The 14,701-nt window shown below is 36.8% G+C and overlaps 1 protein-coding gene and 1 long non-coding RNA gene across 6 annotated transcripts in view; one reads left to right on the forward strand and one right to left on the reverse strand.

Annotated features, from left to right (window-relative positions):
- CNST (consortin, connexin sorting protein) overlaps positions 1-14,701 on the forward strand; it is a 45,842-nt gene that overhangs the window by 15,295 nt on the left and 15,846 nt on the right. For all 5 annotated transcript variants that reach the window (XR_008204177.1, XM_052673206.1, XM_052673190.1 and 2 more), the window contains 6 exons: positions 3,844-4,049; positions 6,326-6,356; positions 8,950-9,036; positions 9,478-9,592; positions 11,260-11,281; positions 11,458-11,554. Coding sequence is in view for 4 of the 5 variants with exons in the window: in XM_052673206.1 (XP_052529166.1) it covers positions 3,844-4,049; positions 6,326-6,356; positions 8,950-9,036; positions 9,478-9,592; positions 11,260-11,281; positions 11,458-11,554 (558 nt within the window). In the remaining variant the exon portion in view is untranslated. The remainder of the gene's footprint in view (positions 1-3,843; positions 4,050-6,325; positions 6,357-8,949; positions 9,037-9,477; positions 9,593-11,259; positions 11,282-11,457; positions 11,555-14,701) is intronic.
- LOC128076128 (uncharacterized) overlaps positions 2,486-14,701 on the reverse strand; it is a 49,898-nt gene continuing 37,682 nt past the window's right edge. Inside the window, exon 7 of the long non-coding RNA XR_008204256.1 lies at positions 2,486-3,430. This is a non-coding gene — a long non-coding RNA (uncharacterized LOC128076128). The remainder of the gene's footprint in view (positions 3,431-14,701) is intronic.

Here is a 14,701-nt window from a genome sequence, read left to right on the forward strand (position 1 = left end):
TGTTTTTAGGAAACAATTAAAAGAGCACCAAAAAACAGGTGCTTTGGACATTAAGATTGGATTCCAAGAGAAAATGGTGTTTTGTGCTCTTTTTAAGAACATGGAAGATAAGTAAATGAAGAGTGATCTCGGCCCATAACATCTTCATGATAAAATAACATTACTAAGTGTTGCAGCCTCAGGAAATGTTCTTGGTTATGTTGTTACTAAGGTGCAAATATTGTCTTGTATTTAAAATAAAGCAAGGTAGAATTAACCTGATTGACTCTGATGTATTGTTTTAAATCCAAGGGCAGAATTGGATTCCAAATGAGTGACAGCTCAACTATATGCAGGAACAATATGCAGTGTCTAACTATGTAGTAGAAGTACCACAACAACATTAAACTGAAGGGGTTTTGTGGTAGTTGCTATTGAGCATGTTTCATGTTTTGATGTGACAGCTGATTATTAACTGCTTATTAAAGTGCATTTGTAAGTTACTTTTTTTCTCCTGAGGTAGGTTTGCTAAAACATCTGGGTCCTCTTTTTGTGTTTCATGACCATGTGCTGAAAAAAAAAAAAAAGAAATGTACGCATCTCTTCTTAAATATAGCCTTCATTCTATCTAAAAACACCTCCTGGTTTGTTCCTTGCACCCAGTTATGTCCCTTGTTGCATTTGGTCATAGCAAGCACGAGTAAATATTGGAAAAGCAGAGGCATACATTAATAATGAAAAAGCAATGTTAAATTACACCCATATTTTGTCTGGCAATAAGCCCTGCGAAAATAGCCACCCACAGAGATTGTTAGGACTCCTGACCTGGATAGTTTACAATAACGAGTTTATAAGTAACCAAAAATAGAATGATGGAGCCTTCCATTGACATTCAGTGCCTTACCCTCTTAACCTCTAAATCTTAAACCTGGATCATCACTGTAGGGTTTCAGTTGCAGTGAACACAAAGGAATTTGGAATATGCTGAGTGCTTGAGCTGCAGGAACAACAGAATCTAAATGATTGCAGAAAGTGGGGTTTATTGTTGGGAAGGGGTTAACTTGATGTGGTGGCCCCGCGTGTCCTGCTTTTAGCTGATGAGTTCTCAGAAATGGATGTGGTTTGGGAAGAACATGCTTACCATGTTTATACAGGTTTATTGCACAAGCCTCAGTGTATTTGAGTTTGTCTATCTGTGCAAGTTGCTTTTTGTATTTTGTCTAATTAATTTAATTTCAAGAAGTCTTTAATTTCACATACATATTTGCTGGCACTAAAAATAATCATGGTGCTGTCACTGGTTTTGGGGGGAAAGTTGGTGGAGCTTGTGTTGTTCTTTTCATTTTTTCTTTGCTTACTCCTTTATTACACTTTACTGCTATCAGTTGTTATGTACAGTGTTGGGCTTTTCATTAATCAGTAGGTTACAGTTTTTCTGCAGCAACACTCAGAATGTGTTTTCTGAGAAATAGCATTATTTGCTTTTTTTATTCTTCAAATTGAAGAGGTATTTCACAATTTCTTCCAAAATGGAATTGGCTCCTTTCAGAGACTCTTGAGTGTACTGAGTGTACTGCTTTCTAAGAACAAGATGCACTTCTATATGGAAAAAGCAACGTCAGTCTTTGCTGACCATAATCTTTAATGGCTAACTCTAACTTTCACTTTAGGCCACGCCATACTTCGTTCATAATATGGACATTACTCACTTACAGCAATTTCACCATTTGAAATAATGCTGATATTTAAACAAATATCTAAACTTCATAAATTTGTAAAATTATGTCCTCTCTAAAGATATCAAATACATTTCATTATTAGAGAAAAATAAGTTGTTCATGAATTGAGAAATCAATTGTTTTAGGACTGGGTAGGCATCTACTCTTTACCAATACAGTATGTTCTGTAATGGCAAAGTAGCCTGCTATGCAAAAATAAAGCCAAGCTTTGTGGTAAAACTGGTTCACTTAAAGGAACAAACTTAGCAATCAAAGCACTTTCGCAGAGCTTTATGATAGTATAAATGTGTCTGCAAGAGATCCTTTCTCTTCATATGGAGTTTTTTGGGAGATGATGCTCATATTCTAGTGATTCCACAGAGCTACCAATGACTCTTAGAGCTTTCCTTCGTTTTATTATCTGGTTTTGAAATTGGAATTATACATCTGTATAATCAATGAATGTACAGAAGTTATAATCATGAAATAAACAAGAGAGTCTGGGTAAGCAGGTTATAGTAACAAAAAGAAATAGATAGTATGCTTACCCACATCCTGGGCTCACTGCAAAACTCCAGATGAGGGATCTCCAGAAAAGACCCTTCCCCCCGGTAGCCAGCTCTTAAAGGAGTCTAGGAGAGGTGCAGCCAGGCTCCACCCCTTCTGGCAGCACAGGTGAATTGCCTTCAGCTGTGCTCCCGTGGCTGAGCATTGCTCGCCTCAGGTGATCCATCAGAGGTTCAGGCCATACAACAGGCAATAGTTGAGTTTTACCTACACTGCAGCTCAAGTTCTTGAGGTCCTTCTGAAGTTCATCACCATTCATGCAATATTTGACTGCCCAAAAGACCTTTGTCATTTGCACAGTTTGAGATTTCATTGGCCATCTTTGACTTGGAGAAGGAGATGAAGATACTCAGTAAAAAAGGTCCATGAGTATCTCACCCACCACTGACTTTTCTCCATTTTGAAAAGCGACCATCAAGTCCTACTCTTTCTTCCAGTCCTTCAAGAACCTCTCTTCCAATGCATTGGTAACTTTGCATTTCTAAAATAAAATACAGAATTTATGCCCTGAATTTTTTTCCTGCAATATTTTTGTGTTGTCACGCTTTACATTATACTTCACATTCATTGCCAGTCATTCACCAGTGTACCTGCCTTTTTTTCACTTCTGTAAAAGTGGTAGACAGGCAGCAATGGATTGGGAAGTACTGGTTTCCGGCCTAGACAGAAATTCTGTTCATTAAATTCCTTGTTGTTGGTGCCAAAGGGGATCATCATTACTGGCTCGTCTCCTGGACTCCCAAACAATCTTGCTATCAAGGGATGTTTTTGTTTTCACTCAGCAGTACAATCCTTGCCAGTGCAAGCAGAATTCCCACATCATCTGCTTCTTTCTATCCTTTAAGTTCCTGTCATCACTGTGAGGAGACGCTGTGTTGTCATCCAAAGAACAGGTTGAATTCACCTTCTCAGCAGGAGCCCTTCCTTCCCTGGACTTCTCCCTTTACAAGCTCCTTAGCAGGCATGAAGACACCAGCCAAGAGCCTACATGACATAGCCATTCAGTGCATTCTCCAGGCATTTGTCTCAGCAAGTCAACAAAGCTCTTTCCTGGAAGTAGGTGGCCACCACCAGAGTACTTACTCAACACAAAGCATTCCCTGCCTTTCAGGAACTCACTGTTCTTCCTTTTCTTCTTTCAGTCCATTCAGAGCAAAACTTTTCACCTGTTTTAAAACGGAAATTTGGTGTCTTGGGTCTGAGCTCCTAAGTATTGACTTCAGCTGCTGAAAATAACGTGAGCCACAACACTTCAGTTTGGATTCTGGTCTCCTTTCAATCACTCAAAAACAGTTTAGGCTAGGTGATTTCTTTTTTCATTCCAAGTTAAAGTTGAGTCCCAGTTAGTAGTGTACAAAAATAGCTGATGTGTGTCACTGTGTCTTTCCAGGTAGGTGAGCTGACATTGAGACATTGAAACCGATTGCAACTAATTTTGACAAGACCAATGTTTTATTTACTTGCAGGGCTGTTATTTAAGATAATAAGATTTTTTTCACAGCTTTTGTATTGAAATTTCCTAAAAATGCAGCTCAGCGTATTTTTTGAATCCTAACCTGAATACTTGTTCTTTTTAAAGGAGTTCCTTCTGTGGGAACCACAGCAATCAAGGAGGAAAATACTCTTGTTACACATACAGAGTCTGTGCATTCTGAAGGTGCTGTTGAAGCAAATGAAAATTCTCACCAAAAAGAACAAAAACAAACGTTGCAGTCCCTTTTCTCTTTGCTCCGTGAAGAGGTTGAGCAGATGGATTCAAAGACACTGCCCCTGTGTCTCCATCAGGTACTTCCTATGATTCTGGATTGCTGCACAAAACTTTGTGATTGCGACTTTTTCTCAGTGGGAAAAAGATGCATTGATTCAACATATGTCAGTATTCATATCTGGACAGTGTATTTTCAAGTTTTTCTGCTTAACAGGGCATGAAGGCAAATATGTCCACTCAAATATATATATATTAAATTATAAGCTGTCTCAGAAGTACATTCTGCTGTTGAAGGAAACTCTTAAAGACAGGCTTTGCATGATATGTAGGACACTAGTGGAATATTTAGGACACAGAAATGCAGATGGCTGATGTCTAAATCACATTTTGCACCAGGAATTATTTTTGCTATTGCAGACTTCTTCCTAGCTTGAGCTTCATGTGTGAATGCTAAGATTCAAGATTCCTTAGTATATACTTTTTCTCGCACAGTCACCACATCTGCACTACCGAGAGAAATACCGTGTAATTTGAAAAGCACACTTTGAAAAGTATGTGGCTAGGACTCAGTGCACTATTAATGCATAGTTCTGTTGTGTTGGACTAACAGTGGGCTGGAATACTTTTTGTTTGGCTGAAGTGACTCACAGAGACATGATAGTGTCTGACTTGACTTAGTTACGTTGTCCTTATTGTGGAAAATTGGGCCACTGTAATATTTTAAATATTTTCACTATGTTAGTGCACCTGCATTCTTATTCTCTTTTGACTGAGATGAGAGATGATGGTAGGAGAGGCTTCTTCTTCCAGATGCTTCACATTTAATATAGGAGGGGTTTTTTTGGTTTTTGTTTGTTTTGTTGTTGTTTTTTTAAGATTTGTACTTAAGTTATTTCTTACTGTTCCTTAGTTTATTTGAAACTTAGCATTAAGGTTAACCAGTTGTACTTACAGCCATGTCAAATTTGGTGTTTATCTATGAGTCAGTACAAAGATCTACTTTGGAAAACAATACCGTTAGGGCAAGAATTTCAAAACTCTTGACAAACGTGAAGGAGTGTCATTGACCGCAATAGAGATGAAATCTGTTCACAGCTTCATACGTGAGGAAGCCAAACCCTAAGGCAAACAACCTTTTCAAAGTCGCACAGAAACTGTGACAGAACTGAAAACGCAGTCTGGGTTTCCAGATTCAAACATGTCCACCAAACACATTCTCTTTCTTCCTAAGACATATCAAGCAATCTGTATTGGGATGTTTGAAAAACACGTTTTTACTTCTGAGCTTTATATTGCATTTACCAAAAAGCACATCACAATTCTTGTGATTTCTAAGAAAAGTCTACCTACTTTTCTGGCAAGCACAAATAAGTTTTTCATATTGTAGATTTCTAAGACTATTTGTCAGAGGGGAGGGATGGTCTTCTTTGGTAGAGCTGTCCTGTTACAAACCCAGTTTTAATTATAGAAATGTCAGTTTTAGCAACAATTCTAATCAAACAGCTGCTGTCTGGCTGAACTATATGACCTGCTCTATTCTGAAAGAGCTTCAGATTCCAAGGTGCTATGCTTTGGGAAATGACATAAGAAGCAGAGAGTCTTTAGATCTTTTTAACAGAGAAGAGTAGCTTCATGAAAGAAAGTGGAAGAAGGTTCCTGCATTGTCTGGATTCTGCTGGTGAACTGGGAGTAACAAAAAAAAAAAGAAGAAATTCATTCCTCTCATGTTTATCTCATGAATTTCAAATGCTTAAAATCTGAAACGTTGTAAATGGGGGTATAAACCGGAAGCTTGCTGGTATATCTCTGATCTTGCTGTAGGTGTTACTTTCAGTGTCTTTGATCCAGAGATTGTTGTTTTCTCATTAGCCAGGAAGTCTCTACTTCTCCATTTCATCACATTGCACTGTAATGCTCAGGAGAGCTCAACAATGATCTTACATCATGGTCAGAAATAAAACTCATCTATCATTAAACACATCTACTTCTGTCGTTTTATAACTTTCTAATATAATAATTTTTAAAAATTGCTGAAATAAATGTTGTTGTAACAAGACAAAACCCAACATATATTTGAGCAAATTCATTTGTGCAGGTAAACTTGTGATATCTTTGATATTCTCTTTAAGCATCTTTCTTAGAATAAGAGTATGTGCATTTAGTCCAAATATTTCTATTCTCTCAAAATTAAATATGAATCTGCTTTTGCATATTACTTTTCTATATTGAAAATATACATATTACTGCATATTACTTTTCTATAATGAAAAGTTCAAGTTATATCCCTGCCACTCTCATAAAAATGAAGGAACGCTAATTTTCCTGTTGGTTTTTTTTTCTTTTTCCTTTTCAGATAGCTGAGACCTATTTTCAAGAGGAGGAATGTATCCTTTTACCTGTAAAATTTGTTATGTGGTATTAAAATAATCTGACACAATAAAACAGATAATACATACTTTGACGTTGACTCACAGGTTGTGGGTCAGAGTTAAAAAGAAGCGAAGAGCCATAATTTACCCATGAGTGAATACACAGTATGTAAGCAGTTCCTCCCTAATCAGACAGCTGCAATATAATTTACGTAATAAGTCCACTTTCAAAAACTGTGCTGATACAATTGTTTATAGTTGTGCAGAAATGAGGAAGTAAGAAAATGTTTTTAAAGGACATCTATTTTATAGGATAAAAAAAAGTTCTGTTCAGTGTTCTAATAACTGAAACTATGTCCAATCTAGGTAAGATTTATGTTTTATTGTATCAAACAGGGCACTGTCATAGTAAGAACAAGATTATCGCAGTGGCTGATTAGACTGTGAATGATTAGTGTGTAAATGAGAATAAAAACACCAAACACATTGTACTAAGGGAGATCAGTAACCCGCATACAACAGCAACGTGTTCTTTGTCAAGTGCTAAGTATTCAAGGTCATGCCAAAGTAATTTGAAAAACTGTCACAGGAAACCGGGTGTGACTGCCTGCTGGGAGTCCAGGAGATGATCCTAGATAATGTGAACAAGTTTGGTCAATCAGTTCAAACAGTCAAACTGGTAATAATTAAGATATTTCAGTAATTCTGGGAGATAATAATTATATTAAACCTTGAAATATATATATATGTATTTTTTAAATCTGGTCTAGCTATTTATCTGTTTGCTTTTGAAGAAAAATGTTCAGGCTGTAAAAAGAAGAGGAAAGTTGTAAGGCCATTCATGGGTATATGACTCACTAAGGTGTGTCGTGAATTTAACACAGTCTGTACATACACGTTATTTGTTATGTAATTTGTAAAAAAAATACTGAGCATGTAGGCAATTATAATGATTAAATAACAAAGTAAAAAAAAGGTCCTTAAATCTTGCCAATTATGTTTGGCAATGGTATAAAAACAGGGCAACAGCTATAGCAATGTTTTAAAGGTAATATGTGAAATTACCCACCATTGTCTTCAAAAACATCCATCAGAAAAAGGAAAAAAGCCCACAAAAATGTACAGCACAAATTAGCAGAATAGAAAAATTCTGCAGGAACATTATGGCTGTTCATGGAAAAACACATTAAATCTTAAAAAAAACATCCATCAGTATGACAGAAATGGCTCTGGGCAGCCTGGTCTAGTGGTTGGCCACCCTGCCCATGGCAGGGGGGTTGAAACTAGATGCAGTTTGAGGTCCTTTTGAGGCCATTCTATGATTCTATGATGAAATACAGTTTCTCTTTCATAGATTGCTTTAATGGAGGAACCTTATATTTATATCTGATCAAAGGATATATTTAAAGTACAAAACACACCTGACTTGTGGAATTCAACACCACGGTATAATACATATTTATGAAGGAAATCTCCCCCTGTACTTGCAGCCATCAGTTTCCCAAGGTTAACAAAGAACTTACTTGATCATGTTACATTGTGTTAATTATCCATGATGTGTATTTTAATTCATCCAGTGTAGAACTGCGTATTTAACAATAGTTCAGGGTTGTTGCTGTGATCCTCTACAGCTATCTTTCTGATCTCTATTTCTGTTCCCAGTGAGAGAATTCTTGAGGGCAAGGAATATTCTTTCTGTTAATGTTGTTGTTTATAAACCATGCCATTTATTTGGTGCATGAGCCTAACAAAAATTAGAAATATCTCTTATGTTTTTATAATAATTACTTCAATATTTTAATTCAAGTGAATAATGGAAATTATTTTTTCTATATTATTAATAAATTTGTTCAGAATACTTCTATACTCATTGCACTGTATAATTAAATTTGAAATAGCTGATAAACATGGCCTCAAACAGAATAACAAACAACCTGAGTTTGATGGAGCAAGAAATACCCTCCACTATTACAAATTATAAAGACACTTTGATGGTTGTACAAATATGATAATAACCCTGATGGGGAGAAAGAGTTCTTCATGGAGACAAAAATGAAGCAGAATCTTTACGAAGAAGGTGGTGTAGCTGTCCAACAACGTTGAATACAGTGGTTGAATAGGGGAAGTGTGTTTTGTAGAGTGTGAGCTGTTGATGTTTTTTTTTGATGCTGATCTCCAGTTGATGAGTAAAAGGAGTTGTATTTTCAGTCAGTTTTGTTTATTGACACATAATTGTATTTCTTGAGAGATGTGTACTAGCATTTGTATCACTGTTTTGCTTTTCACTTCCAAGAGCTTTGATTTAACTTACAGTTGTCAACAAAGTAATGTGTGCCTCATCTCTTTTCTAGACAATCTTCCATTGGCTACAAGACATGTGAAGAGGTAACTGCTGAAAAGAATAGAGGTTTCATTTGTGGAACTTATCTTTGTTCTTATTTGCAGTATTCATTTTCTCCCTTGCACAGAGATCTGGATGCTAATTATTGTTCAGTCTCACTTAATGATGTTTCATATACATTACGATTTTCCGTTCAAATATGATGTCAAAAACAAAGAAATAGAAGTATGTCTGCGTCTGTGCGTTTTTCTTTAACCAGCCTTTAAGATGAGAAGGCAATGAAGTTCATTCAGCTTGAACGACTGTATCATGAACAACTGCTTGCAAATCTTTCTTCCATACAGGAGCAGTGGGGTAAGTACAGGCTAAACTAATATGATAGTAGGAAGAGTTCACTTGTTTTGCCTTTGTAAATAACAAGAGTTTGTTTTGCGAGCTTAAAGCCAAAAAGCAGCAGAAATAGCATTTATACCCAGATCTCTCTAGTTTGTTATGAGAAGAATATTCCTTCTTTGGACCCCTTCGTGCATGTTTCGTGAAAAAGGTGCTAATAATTTATTTGTTATCTATAAGCCCTATAGCTTTTGGGGGTGTATTTTTACTTCAAGTTTCAATCTGGTGTGATGTAAATAAAGCATGGCAAAATGTGATGCTTTTTACACAGTCTGAAACAAGATTGTAGAACGTAACAGTGTAGTAGTTGATAATTTTTTCCCGTGAATTAGTTTAATATGCATGTTTTATGATAAGCAAATATTACTTTTGTAATAGTTTGGATATTCGGATTTAATTCAGAAAGAAAATGGAAAGCAGCAGTCTCTAGTCCAGATAGAACACTGAGGAATTCAGCTAAAGAACTGAGTAGTGAAGAGTTGGAAAAGCTTACTGAAGTTTGTTCTTCGCACCAACAGTAAGTATAGTGTTACTTCTTTAGTGCTAACATGTTAGTGTAGCTGTTGTCTGCTTACTATTACAGTGTGCTTTCAAATGGTTGTTCAAAATGCTCAGACCAAAATCTGCATCCTGTTGCCTTCAGTGAATTTGATAATACAAGCGCATAAGAGATTATACCCAATCTCTGGGTCCAATAGACTTAGAGAAAGATCTACTTCATTGGTGAATGCCCTACCTGCTGGATCTTGAGTTTAAAGGACAGACAGAAAAAATTATACTAACTGCTACTGAAAAATGATCAGCCAAAAGGCACTCTCAGTCAAATGGGGAGAGAGAACTTCTTCAAATATATTTGCATGGGCTTAGTCAGTCTGGATACAACAGAAGACAAAATACTCCTGTTGTTCTTAGAGTATGGCTTATCTTCCACACTTTTTTCCTGAGTGATATTGCAGAAATTGGAAAACTCCCAGGCTGACCATCAGAACCCAGGCTGAGGTTATTTACTTTTGTTTGGGAAGGAATTTGCAGAAGGCATAAGCCTGCATTTCCACAAGAGGAAGAGGCAGCTCTAACGTGGCAAGTTTACTGCCACTGCTGCTGCTTCTGCAAGGTTACTCTGAGTGCCTGCAGGGTTCCTCAAACTACGTTTCATTATACGTGACCTTGCAAGCTCTCACAAAAATTAGGACGCAAGACTATTACGATTTATGTGCTGCAACTTGCAGCACTTCCCTGGGCAATGAATTGTTGCCTCATTAAACATTACTCAGCTTTCTCCTTCTAATTTTTTCCAAGCAGCCTCACTTCTAACTACAAAAATTCATTAATGTAAAGTCATTCCTAGTCCCGAGGAAGACTGCGACTTGAGAAAAAATTGAGGATTGTGTTCATTTGCCATGATTAGTTCTCCACATTTAATATTATCACTTTTCCAAGCTCTCCAGGCACAAGCATATTTGCTTTTCTTGTTTCATATTTGTTTTCAGTGCTTTAAAATCAATTTATTTTGAAATTAAAATGATACTTTAAGCCAGGGTCTTGGAAAATACGAGCTTTTTGTTTTTGTAATTGAAAGTAATTTACACGCCGTGCACGAATGTTTGCACAGTTTGCAAAGTCCTCACGATTAACAATGCTGACACACCTGTGAATCCCAGTGGCACCAGTAGGAGCTCCTATGTCATACAATACCCAGGAAATATGTCCCAGTGTAAACAGTTTAGGGGAAGGGAAATAAGGCTGAGGAGGTATTTTTTTTTCTTTCCTCAACATCTGTTACAGCCATCAGTCTTCTTATACTAGTAGATATTGCGCCCTTACAGTTTTTAAGTCGGCAACGTTCTCTTTTCGCATCAAGTTGTACAGGAATTTAGATCATGATATCACAGAACTGAAAGGGTAGGGAGGGAGCTCTGAAGATCATGGCTAAAGCAGGTTGCACAGGAAGGCATCATGATTAGTCTTGAATATCTGCAGAGGAGACTCTCTGAGCAGCCTGTTCCAGTGCACCCTCCCAGTAAAGAGGTTCTTCCTCATATTTGTATGGAACTTCCTGTGTTGCAGTTTTTGCCTGTTAGCCCTTGTCCTGTCACTGCATGCCACTGATTTCACTGACATCTGTGATGAAGAATGCTGTAGTTGAGTAGTGTAATTTATGCCTTTTTTTCTTTATTGCCACAGGCCACAGGCACCCAAAAATAAGGTAAGCAGCCATTTCTGTATCTTCTGCTTTGCTGAAGGTTGCTAATAAATGTATTTTTGACATTATTTTAGTTTTTTCAGTTTAGCATAGGAATTGTTTGAAGCATGAATGTTTCAGAAAGTCATAGCATTCCTGTGTAAGCCCCAAACTTACAGGAAATACATCATATTTTACAGCCAGGAGTTGCAGAAAATACATCAGAAAGTGGCAGTTTGCTCAAGTTAATTGGATCAGAGAATTTAAAGGAAAGAGAAGCTGCTGCTTCCAAACCAGGTATGTGTGTATGAATGTACATGCATTTGTTTGAAATAATATCTTGCAATGATGTATTCGTATAAATACTATATAAAGCCATTTCATTTGAAGCTACTTTTGGATGACCACAAATTGATCCATTTTTTGCATATTATTACACAACAATTGCACAATGGAGATACTGTGCAATTTTAGTTAGTATTGATATTGATATTCAGAAGTGTAGTAAAGTAATTCTAGCCTGAATATGCATTTATAGAAGCCTCCCTAAGCTAAAATTTGTCTCAAACTAGAGATAAGATACATAAATGATGACAAATATTCTAAATTGTGGCCATTTGATATGTTTAAAAGTATTAGAAAATATTTTTGTTTCGGTTTTTGTTACTGATTATAAGCCACATCTTTCTGTAAAGAGAACAGAAAATTAAGGAGCTTTTTGGGAGTCCAGAAGAGCAAGCTATATTTCAGCTGCTTTTTTTCAGTACATGCTTTTATGTCACCCTCATTTTCCTCCTCTTGCCTTGGGGCTGCAGCTGCTTTATTTGAGTAATGTGTTGAAATCATTGAAAATTAGTAAATTGTTACAGTGGAGACAGAGAGGAAAAGAGCATTGTTTGACTACTATGCTACACTTCATCTTCTATCTCAGCTTAAGATGGTTTTTTTTATGCTGTATTCAAGTTGCCACAAATGGCCTAAACTGAGGACATTTCCTCAAAAACAGCTGTAACTTCTCACAAGATGAGAGTTGACCTAGATACCATCCAGAGGCCCCCTTCAACATAAACTATTGTACAAGTGTATTTCATCCTGAATCCAGAAAGTTCTGGAGAATTTGGAGTTAATGGCAATTCTCTAAATATGTGGATTCTTCTCATCTTCATCCTCTTCTGCCATGACCACTGTATTGCCCCTTCTCTGTCTTTGTTCAAGTAACCAAACCAAAAACAAAACACAGAACAAACATTCTCTACAACTCAGAAAGCAGATCGAAAGGACTGAATGCTTTTTTAGTTTTGGATGATTGAAAGAACGTGGAAAAACATTAGACTTCAATTTGGTCGTTGTTTTTGTTCCAAGTAGGAACAACAGCTTTCTGGAGAGCAAAAATTCTGAGCTTTTGAGACTTGTGAGTTAAGTACCATTTTGTGTCATTGTTAAATCACAGCATCTAGGCATGTTAAAATTAACGTGTAATTGGTGGTATAAATGATGGTATAAATGGACTTTCTTTGTGTTTTCAAAACATCATCAAAACCTTTGGGTTCCTTTGGAATGTTTGCAAATGAATAAAATTATGTATATCAATAGAAAGCTGTTCTAGCAGTGCTAAATACTTTTTCAATACAAAGTTAGAAATATTTCGAGTGTAACTCAAGATTAAATAGGACTTACAAGAGACACCTCGCACAAGGGTAGTATGTTGTTGATAACTCCTTACCCTGGCTGATCTACTGATTTGTTAAGGCAGTGCATCTTTTAATGAAAACAGTGGTAATGCTGCCCCTCGCAGTGTCCATATGTCAGCAGCATGGGGCTTTTGTCACAGTTAGGATTTGTGTAAGGAGGACACCAGTATGAACTTAGTGCAGAAAAGGAACAGAGATGATCCATAACTCTGGATTTGTATATTTCACTGAGTGCTGCATAAAAAAATAGCCAAACTGTGGCTGAATTGTACAGAGCTCCAGTGATAAGGACTAGAAGCAACATTTGCATTTCATAATTCATCATTTTGTCTGAACTCCAGCAGAATCCTATGCTACTACAACTCTACAGTTGATAATATTTAAACTAGCCTCTTCAGCATTGGCCCAGCATTGGCCAAGCATGGGCCTTTACATTGCAAACTTAAAATGCTTACCCTCTGCTTTTGTGGGCTTTTTTTCTACCTCAGAATGAATCTTGTTTTGTTTTGTTTTTCTTTTCCGACTTTCTACATAGAAATGTATCTGCCAAAATGAAGGGTGAGCTACTGTACTGCTAGTAAAAATATGACTTACAGCAAGACAGGAAAAGGGTACACTCAAGTGGCTTGAAGGCAGTCCTTCATGTGAATTCATATTCTATTACTCTCTTCTCTCTGGAAGATTTTATCTTTGATTCTATCAGCAGAGGGACTGGCCCATTAAAGCTGTGTGTATATTAAAGGATGAGAATAGATTCATTCTATATTCATCAATCTATTTGGTTTCTAACTGAAAACTTTAATGACCTTGGTGTTCATGTGTCGATAATCGAGTTCATGTGTCATGAAGCATTCTCTAAAGAAATGATGAGTTTAATGGCACACTTAGCATCAGTTTGCGGCGCGTACACATGTAGCCCGATTTCCAAGGTGGGGATAAACTTCTTATTAGCTGTCCTGAGGTGCGTAGGGAGGAGAGACAAGGATGGGCGTGTGTGAATTCTTCACAGGTATCATTGTCAGCACTCTCTGCTAGACAGCCTTGTAGTAACAGAATGAAAAAGTGGTGACTACGGGTTTCTGCCATGAACAAAACAAGTTGACAGTTGTATAGGAACTCTGTTTAGGAAAAAAAAAATTCTTAATTGCTGTAAGTGCTTTTGCTGCTAGAAAATTTTCTGTAGAACCTTTGTTATATCTCTTACAGATAGAAATTGCTGCCACCTTGATTGGTACATTTCATTTAACTTAGTAAGAAAAGCATCTTTTCTAATTTAAGTCTTTGAGTATTTGTCTTAACTTGCCTTGAGCGTATAGCAGGCATGAGTTGTCTTAGGAAGTGTTTTGAAATGAGTATAAAGAACAGTAAAAGGTGCTGAAAATTTGACATGCAATGTAGCAGTGATCATTGCATCTCGATTCTTGTACCTCTGTAGGCAGATAGCAATGCTGGGATCATTTATTACTTTCTTAGGAATACAAGCCTGTAGAGCTCAAGGGCCATCTTTCACTGTAATGAGTTCTATTTAATTTCTGATTCCATTTAATCTTTGATGTTACAATTGGCACTGCCAGCAAAGATGCCTATTGTAACGTAGATGTATTCACTAGGAAAAATTGACAGATGATAACAAAATCTTGTCCTAATAATCCAGGTTGTGTTTGACCTCATGACCCACACGTGAGAGGCTCAGGATCCCATTACAAATCCCTTGGGCTACCTACTCATCTGTGCCTATTTTTCAGAAAGTCCC

The sequence above is a fragment of the Tympanuchus pallidicinctus genome, unplaced genomic scaffold (assembly GCF_026119805.1).
Source record: "Tympanuchus pallidicinctus isolate F22 unplaced genomic scaffold, pur_lepc_1.0 scaffold1, whole genome shotgun sequence".
In the NCBI taxonomy this organism is placed as follows: Eukaryota; Metazoa; Chordata; class Aves; order Galliformes; family Phasianidae; genus Tympanuchus; species Tympanuchus pallidicinctus.